This window comes from Coturnix japonica, chromosome 38 (genome assembly GCF_054131305.1).
Source record: "Coturnix japonica strain WE chromosome 38, WE-NBRP24, whole genome shotgun sequence".
NCBI lineage: Eukaryota > Metazoa > Chordata > Aves > Galliformes > Phasianidae > Coturnix > Coturnix japonica.
In genome coordinates this window covers 360,611-370,188 of record NC_140700.1, presented here as the reverse complement: position 1 = coordinate 370,188, position 9,578 = coordinate 360,611, and the positions used below count along the sequence as shown (strand labels likewise).

General features: G+C 45.3%; 1 protein-coding gene across 1 annotated transcript; it reads right to left on the bottom strand.

The window, feature by feature from the left end:
* Positions 1–4,049: 4,049 nt before the first annotated feature.
* Positions 4,050–5,015, bottom strand: LOC146754739 (olfactory receptor 14J1-like). Its single transcript, XM_085527427.1, has one exon. The coding sequence runs from the start codon at positions 5,013–5,015 to the stop codon at positions 4,050–4,052; it is 966 nt and encodes a 321-aa protein (XP_085383553.1).
* Positions 5,016–9,578: the final 4,563 nt, after the last annotated feature.

Sequence of the window (9,578 nt, the reverse complement as noted above, 5' to 3'; positions counted from 1 at the left end):
AATGTCATTATTGACATTTATACAGCATCTCTAGCAGCACTCAGTTCAGCTTTTCTCATTTATTTTCAAAAGTTAGTGGAATTAATTTATTTCCTGAAGTATTTGTGAACTGTAATTCCCCAAATTTGCTTGGTTGTCTTCCTGATGTGTTTATATTTTCCACCTATTAGTGAAACATTTCAAAGTAGTGAGCTAAGCCAGCATGTGACATCTGCTGTTCATCTATAAGTTTCTGTTTTGAGTCTGCCTGGACTTCCAGAGATTCATAAGGATTTCAGCATGGTAAAATAAATCAGAAAGGCTGAGAAAACACAATTAAAGGAAAAAAAAGGAATAAATGTGAACTTCAGAAATGTAGTTATTAGGTAGACTATGAAGTTCTGCAGTGGTACCTTACCTCTGAAAGGTGTGAAATATTTCATGTTTGAGAATAAGTGAGTGTTAGAGTCTGTTAATACAGTAAGGTTATTTACTGTAGGACTGGGCTTAAATACAGAGAATTACTGACATAAGTTTATTACCTCTGACATTAATGCTGATCTACTCTCTTCTCTTGTTGTGAAACACAGAAAGCTGTTACACACTCTTCATCAAGGTGTCCCAGCTGCAAGAATAAGACCTATACTGAGGAAACAGCTTTCAAGTCATCTCAGCCCAATCTCACCGTGGTAGTGTTCTGCTGTGCAGCAGTCAGTAATTAGCCATGATTTCAGATTCTTTTTAAATAGTTAGTGTTATGGCTACATATTACAAGGAGTAAACAGAAAGAGTCATCCAACTTCAGCAACTAGTCCCTCTGTGGCAACAGGTTCTGAGTTCTGAATTCAAGTACAAAAGCCTGTCAGCAGATGAGACCTTTTACTAGAGCAGAAGTTACGCTTCTATCTCTTCTTGATTCCTAGTTCCATGGCGTGCACAACATGCTGTGCTGCATGCACAGCGCAGCTGTTCTTCAGAGAAACAGTGGTACCCAGTGACCAACAGCAGCCATTGTCTGCAAATACACAGCAACTTCCCAGGATCTGCAGCAACAGTCTCCCCACACACTCCACACAGACACTATGACCCTGATTAGACTCAAGCAGCAGACTTAAAACAAGTCAGAGTTTTAGATTCCAGGATATTTCAGGATCTACAATGTGTGAAATTCAGTTACAGGACAGTGCCTAGGTGCCTGCGTTTCAAGCAACTTTCAGATCACGGCCATGTAAAATAAAAACAAATTCAGTGCAGAAATAGCAAGCCTGTATCTTAATACCCATGAGATTATCCATTTTCTACTGCATTCTGACTAAGTTCTAAAACTTGCTCATCCCAGTTCACTTCAACAAGTTCCCCCACTTCAAGCAATGCAGTTCTGAGATCCTGTGTATGTTAGGCAGATAGAATTGAACAGTGCAGAAATAATCTCTGACAGCTTTAAGAGCTCTGTTTTGCTTACAAACTCTCAGTCCAAAATTATTCTCAGTTTTAAGGAAATGAACACCTGAAGCAGTTGGATCATCTGCCATTTGCCACATTCTGCTTCTTGGCATCATGATTAGCACAAAGGGTTTTCTGCTGTCCTGCAGAAATGGACAAAGTCCTGCTTACAAATGGACCAAGTTTCAGTGTACAGCATAGTTTGTACCAGACTAAAAAGCCACGTCATTCAATTCATGTGCTCAGGTTGTTATGCACTCCGAAAGGAAACAGAACTAACTGTTGAATTCTGAAGGCAATCTGTGGGGTCCTACATTACCTCCTGATTCTGGAAGAGGAAATTCTAATAGCAAATGCAGAACTTTGCTCTTCATAGACATGAGAAGAGCTGACATTTAGGAACATTCATTTCTGGTAAATCAAATGATGTGTCTCTGTTTTTACTACAGATAGTATAGGGAGCAGTCAGTTGAAGAACCAGATACAAAAATCTAGCCCATTGGCAAGAAAATACTTCTCCTTAAATTCTGTATGCTATCATGGCATAGAATCAGGCTACAGTGCCACATAGGCCAACCAAGCGTAGAACCAAATCCACAAAATACTGGTAGACAAAGCAGCAAAAAAAGGGACAATATTCAGCAGACAGGCCTTTCTACCCACAGCTCAGCATGTTCTGCCATCCGAAAAGCAAGGCCTCTTGTCAAGCTCAGCTATTTCCCTTCTCAGTGTATTCTAGCACAACTGATACCCACTGGTATCCTCCTGTAGAGTGCCATCATATTGTCATAATCCAAAGGAAAAACCCACACAGCAGAGCATACAGCAGTACACCCATGCTCCAAATATCTGCCTGAAAAACAAAAAGACAAGCTTACAAACCTGAAGCACCTCAAATGGCTTCCTGACAGACTGTATTGTCTGCTCTTGCCAAAGCCCACATATAGCCCATGAAAAGCTGGCTCTTTCCCTCAGGAAAAAAAACCTTATCATCCCAGAGAAAGCATATAACCCTAATTCAATTGTTCTTCCACTCAGCTTAGAGCACTACTAAAACCAGCATCTTCACCTTAGCTCATCACACTGCTGCAGTTCCTCCTACAAGGATTTCACTGGCAAAAATGAAATCAAAGCCGTCAGAAGGGATTTAGCACAGTTATGTGTTACTGGCTACGAGAGCTGTCAGCACAGTCACCTGTCAGGCTTTGCTGCTGTTCTATTTATGTATAGGCACAACAAGGTTCAGACACCTCACAGTGCAGTTCTCACTTTGACTGTAAAGAAAAAGGAGGCTTGAAAAGCAGTGTGTGGAAAACAAAGAAACAAGAATTAGAACAACAGTGGGGCCATGGCACTTGTAGGAATTGCTCCACCTTTAACAGCAGAGCGATTCAAGAAGTACGAGGGCATTCCAAACCAGACCAGTTTGGACAGATTAACAACTGCAAGTAGTGGGTTCCAAAATTCCAGACATGAAATCAAAGCTGGAAAAACTCTTCTCATTTTCATCTCTCAATTTTTAGTACATTGTGCATTATTGTGCAAACAAGTCTCCACATATAACTTGGAAGCTAAAGGCAAGTCTGATGAAACAGACTACACAAAAATTTGACAAATGATGGATAATTAACAGAGTAGTAGAAAGAGATCTCTGAAGTTGCTGTTTTGTAGAGCCCCAAAGCAGTCGCTTGAGACAGTTCAGGATTAGCCAGAGACAAACCAGCCAGCTGTGTGAACTGAGACCAATTGCACTTTTCTAGTCTGTGCCCACTGACAGCTTCTGAGAGCTACCAAGCTATGCAACCTAGCAGAATTCAGAAGGGAAACCAAGAGATCCTACCTGAGCTCCACTGCCTTTAAATGCTCTGTGGAGACATTTGGGTGATTTTGCATGGCTGAAGCAACTCTTTATTGCTTTGTATTACTGCAATCATCTTGCTTGTTTTAATGTACATTGAAATGAGGTGTGTATTGTGGCAGTGTAAAACCATTGGGAATAGCTATGAAGAATAGAAAATGAACAAGCTAAGACAGAAAGTGGAGAGCGGAAGTTATTTGAAGTCTTCCCATTCCCAGAATGTAGTAATCAAGCAAAAGTATTTGCAAAGTCCAAGAAAAGGGGGATTGAATTCGAACAAGGAGACAATCTAAGACTTAACTATTGAAGAGGGGCTTGGGTAAGCAGGATGTCAGGTCAGATAAGAAAAGAATATTTTGAAACTCCACTGTCAGCGTTATGAGGAACACTGGGCAAGGGACCAGCTGGAAACGGTTGCAGGCTGAAATCAACGCACAGTTTGATGAACAGCCGTGTGCTTCCTGCTGGATTGTGCGTTTCTGAGAACATCCAACCCCAACAGCTCCAGAAATATCTCACAAGAAGGAGGACAGACAGAGTCACTGCATGTCCTTTATTCTGTAAATGTTCACACAGAGCCTGGTTCATTATGTACAGTGTATCTGGGCTACACAACAGAGGTACAAGCTGAAGAGGAATTTATTTGAATAATGACGTTTTAGTGAAAAGCATTACAGTATTTAAAAAAAATTAAGATTTAATACATTACAATTATAAAAATTGATGAAAACTAAACAAAAAAAAAGTGTTTGCATCAGTAAAATCTGCATTATGTGTCATGAATTCTAAAAGACGGGCAGTTCAATGCTTGTGAAACACATTTGGTCATCACTTTCCTCACTGCATCCTTGACTTCCTGGTTCCTCATGCTATAGATGACGGGGTTCACTGCTGGAGGTATCACGGAGTACAGAACTGCTACCATCAGGTCCATGGATGGGGAGGAAAAAGAGGGTGGCTTCAGGTAGGCAAAAGTGGCAGTGCTGATAAATAGGGAGACCACGGCTAGGTGAGGGAGGCATGTGGAGAAGGCTTTGTGCCGTCCCTGCTCAGAGGGCATTCTCAGCACAGCCTTAAAGATCTGCACATAGGACACAACTATGAAAACAAAATAGCCAAACCCTAAACAGGAACTAAAAATGATAAGCAAAACTTCCCTGAGGTAGGAGCCAGAGCAGGAGAGCTTGAGGATCTGGGGGATTTCACAGAAAAACTGGTTGACAACATTGCCTTGGCAGAGAGGCAGTGAAAATGTACTGGCAGTGTGCAGCAGGGAATGGAGAACCCCAGTGCCCCAGGCAGCTGCTGTCATGGTGGCACAAGCTCTGCTGTCCATCAAGGTCCCATAGTGCAGGGGCTTGGAGATGGCAACGTAGCGGTCATAGGACATGATGGTGAGAAGGGAATACTCTGCTGAGATGAAGAAGAGAAAGAAAAAGATCTGTGCAGCACATCCTGCGTAGGAGATAGCCCTGGTGTCCCAGAGGGCATTGGCCATGGCTTTGGGGAGAGTGGTGGAGATGCTGCCCAGGTCAAGGAGGGCCAGGTTGAGGAGGAAGAAGTACATGGGGTTGTACAGGTGGCGGTCGCTGGCTATGGCTGTGCTGATGAGGCCATTGCCCAGGAGGGCAGCCATGTAGATTCCCAGGAAGAGACAGAAGTGCAGGAGCTGTAGCTGCCGCGTGTCTGCCAACGGCAGCAGGAGGAACTCGCTGATGGAGCTGCTGTTGGGCATCTGTTATTGGGCTTGGAGTCCTGTTCAGAGTGCAGAAGATAATGACAAGTCCAGACCATTCTCAGAGACACTCTTTCTACAGTGTTTTCATTCTCCTATGACAATGTTCATTTAGCACCACAAATAGAATTTAATTTCATGAAGTTCAGCATTCTATAAGCAGAATAAGCATATGGAGCTTTAACCTTCCTTTCATCTACTAATCGTATGCCATCTGCCTGGATTATTTCATCTGTTTTGTGTCTCATAACTTTACCCTCACTGCTCTTAACGCCCTCAGTCCCAACCTTTGTGCCCTTCAATTTCTGTTCAGGAATCTTGCGTATCTGCGATATAACTGCCTTATTCTTGTCAACAAAAATTGATAATTTCAACTAGTTCCATCCATGGAATGGCTCCTTTCCATGAAAGGACAGGCTGAAAACACTTCACGTATGACAGTTCACAAAACTAGCAATTGACTGAAGAAGAATTGGGAGTCTCAGAGCTGTGTTTATATTTGACAGAATCACAGAATTATCAAGGTTGGAAAAGACCTAGAAGATCATCTAGTCCAACCATTACCAATACTTCCAGGCTAAATCATATTCCTCAGCACCACATCCAAGCGTTTCTTGAACACTCCTATGGTCAGTGACTCCACCACCTCCCTGGGCAGTGCTTTCCAATGTCTGACTACTCTTTCTGAAAAGTAATACTTCCTAATGTCCAGCCTGAATCTCCCCTGACGCAGCTTAAAACCATTCCCTCTAGTTCTATCACTGATTACACGAGAGAAGAGGCCAACCCTCAGCTCACTACAACCCTCCTTCAGTAAGTTATAGAGAGCTATAAGGTCTCCCCTAAGCCTCTTCTTAGGAGGAGACAGACCCTTTTAGATTTCTGCTTCCAATCCTTTCCCCTTCCTTCCAAACAAGAAATAGAAAATCCCTGTTTTGGCTCTCCTTTTTAAAAAGAACCCTCAGAAACATTCAGTTTTGCAGTGAAGCTGTGATCCCCTGCCCCAGGCAGCAGCTGTGGCAGCACAAGCCCTGCCGGGGGGCTCCTTCCACCCACATGTCTCCCCACAGTGCCCTGGGCAGCTCCCCGGGCAGGCTGAGTGCTGAGCCTGGCAGGCGGCAGTGTCCCATACCCGACACACAGCCCCTGGGGCACAGCAGGGACCCTGCTCTGCATGACAGCCCTGGGCACCCGCCTGCAGCCCCAGCTGCACAGCCTGCAGCCGTGCTGGGACACGCAACCCTCAGGGCTGAGCTGCAGCATGGAAGCCCTCAGCTGGAGCAGAAGGCTTTTAACGCAGTAAATGTATATGGAGTACCTGCTGTCAATTCTCCTACGGGATGTCCCGCATTTTGTTAACCCTCTTTGAAAAGCATCTGCATGGTCTGCAGTGAAACTTACCTTGGCATGTTCTGTGAGTAACGCTCCTGCTGTGTGCTCACAGCCTGGTCACACCGTACACATCCTGGAAGCTCTTTCCCCTTTCTCTCCTATCTGTCTGTCACTTGCAGTCTATGCCGTGCACAAGAGCAGCTCCTGGGCACAGCTGTCTCTCTGCAGCGCTGCCCACTTGTATGAGCTCCCTGTGTCCCAGGTGCCCAGCCCAGCTAAGCACACCCGAGGATTTGAGTTTCTCTTCCTCACTGCTTCCCCAGGAGATTTCCCTGGGGCTCCAGGGGTGAAAGCTGCTGATAGACAGCAGGCTCATCTCTGCTAAATGCACTTGGATGTCCGATCAGTTATTCACCAGTGGAAAGACTGATTCCAAAAGCATGGCTTTGAGTTGCGGAATCAAACTCTATAACCCAGAGTAAGGATATATAGTAGGAATACATTTATTAGGCACCTGGTGTAAGGGGATCACACCTATCTTGCATACCTGCAAGCAGAAGTATTACATATTTGAAAGCCAAGCTTATTCATATCCAACAATTTTCCTGGAACTCATCTTCATATTCATTATTTTTCTGAAACTCATTTACATTCTGCCTGCTTGTACCAGGGGGAGGACACATGTGCAGGACATATGGGTCAGAGGTACTCGGTGCATGTGTCTGTTCTGTGTGCCCTGGGCTGTGGATGTCCAGAACGTAGGGGGATAGCCTAGCTGGTTTGCCATTCAATCAACGTAGGTCCTTAGCATCATGGCAACATTTGGTGACCCTTACGTGATTCAAGTGGGTGCACTCTCATGGTGAGAGAAAGCTGCTCATTATGGCTTCATTGAAGTGAGAAGTGAGTATGCTAAAAGGGACAGGGCAGAATGTGAAAGATCCAGTCCATGAAAAGGAATTGAAGCCGCTAATACATTGGATGATGAAGAAGGGGTTTGGCTCAACCCCTGGGGAATGCATTAGTAAAAGTAATTTAGAGAAGGTGGGAGGATAACTATTCCAGAACTATTCTTGCACTGGTAGTAAGGAAGCAGCAAATCTGCTTCCAGCCTTTGGGGCATTACATCTTTTTTCCTTGGCAAAGGAATCACAACAGCTATGGCAAGCAGCGCATTACTGCTTGTCTAGTAAGGTTTGTCCTGAGTCCGAGTCTGAAAACCTTGCCACCCCCTCAGACGTGGCACTAGACAAGGGGAATCAGATGGAGCCTGCGGCTGGTGAAATACCAAATACCGATGCCGAAGAGACTTTAGATCAGGAACCATCAACAGGGGTGGGTTGAGTCAAAGAAGTCAGGCGAGAACAATTCAAGAAGAGACATGGTGGTTGCTGTAACATCAGCCTTAATGGATCCTAAATCCCTTGTGGATAGCAGTGACTCCCTGGCACTTTGCATTGTCATTGTGTTTGCAGAATCAGACCAGATTGGACAGCCAGGGAGTCCTATACTCCAGACAAAGATGTTTCACTTCAAGACTAGATTTGTTAAATCCTGAAATACGCTCTTCCAGGAACTCTAGGGTAAGACCTCTACAGTGCCCATCCTTTCTTCTTTCACTTCTGCTCAACCATGTGGCATCTAATTTCTCGAAAGAGTTGGCCACTCTGATTCCCACTGGGAGAATGGCGTGATATGCCTGCCCTTATCATCTGTAGGGGATCCTTTCTTACTCTGCTCATTTGGGATTCCCCTCCCTGGATATTTCTTGAAGCCAGGGAACTACACTGCAAGACTTAATATCTCAGTTATGACCTTCAGTGTGTCCTTAAACACAACCGACTACCTGACATGCCACGACACATCGTGAGTGCAAGCCCTCAGTTGCACCTACTTGGTGGATGTGTCGTGCAACATTCCAGGGGTGTTTTGAGTACTGGCAGATGAAGAGGATGAGGAAGAGAAGGAGCTTCAGATGAGTTGAACCCTCCATTGGCCACTAACCAATGTCACCGGGATCGCGGTAATGACTGAGGTTCTTAACACGCTCAAAAGGAATAGAACCTCCAGTGGTGAAAAGTACACCACTGCCACCCTGCAGGAAGTGAAGGATGCTGGGCATAGGCTCTTAGAAAAGAAAGGGTACATCAATCGCAACTGGTGTGGCAGCAAGCTGGGTATCTCTGACTTCTGGAATTGGTTGTGGTTCGGTGGTGTTCATGGCACTGTGCTCACATGGCTGGGAAATGGCTCTGTGATCTCATGCTTTGCACCAACTATTCTCTGGCTCATCCAAGGCCTCATCAGGACGCAGGTGATGGCCACACAGTGCATGCTGCTTGCAAACCAAGAGTCATAAGTGCCATAGTTGAAGCTGAGACGTGATTGTTGCATGTTGTCACAGAGATCTCTCTAGAGCTCAGTCCGTGACAGTGGGAACAAACCCGGGGAGAGAAGGAACAAAGTACCTCCCCTCTCTAAAAATGCTGTGTGGCAGCCCAGCCATGTGCACTCCAGAACGTGGTGGATAAACAGTTGGCCAATAGGTCAAGCCCAAAGGACTATAGTCATTGGGCTCAATGAGGCTGGTAGATGGTCACTATCAGGGGTCCCCAGGGCTCCATTTTAGGGCCACTTCTCTTTCATGTTTTTGTGGATGACTTGCATGCAGGACTAGAAGATGTTTTGAGCAAGTTTGCTGATGAGACCAGATGAGGAGGTGCTGTAGCCTCAACTGAGGGTGGAGAGGACTTGCAGAGAGATGTGGACAAGTCAGAGAAGTGGGTACCAGTTGGTATTAAGCACCAAGGGCATAAAATATAACAAGAACAAGTGCCTGATTGTGCACCTGGGTAGGGGCAACCCTGGACATAAACACTGACTGGATATGGGACACTGGAGAGAAGTCTGACTGAAAGGGATTGGTGGTCCTGGTCAGCATCAAATTGAGCATGAGTCAGCAGTGTGCCCAGGCAGCCAGCAAAGCCAATGGTCCCCTGGAGTGCATCAAGCAATTTATTGCCAGCTGGGTGAGGGAAAGGATTGTCCCTGTGTGCTCTGCACTGCTGCAGCCTCACCTGGAGCACTGGGTGCACTTCTGGGCACATAAAGGACATAAAGGACATCAAACTATGGGTGAGTGTGCACAGGAGGGCACTGGAAATGAGAGATCTGAAGTTCGGAGTTTCATTGGAACTGACTGCTTTTTCAGACTGGGCCCTTCTCACATCC

What these genes read in the sequence shown, in the direction of transcription:
- LOC146754739 (XM_085527427.1), bottom strand. Translation starts at nt 5,015, where the DNA reads ATGCCCAACAGCAGCTCCATCAGCGAGTTCCTCCTGCTGCCGTTGGCA.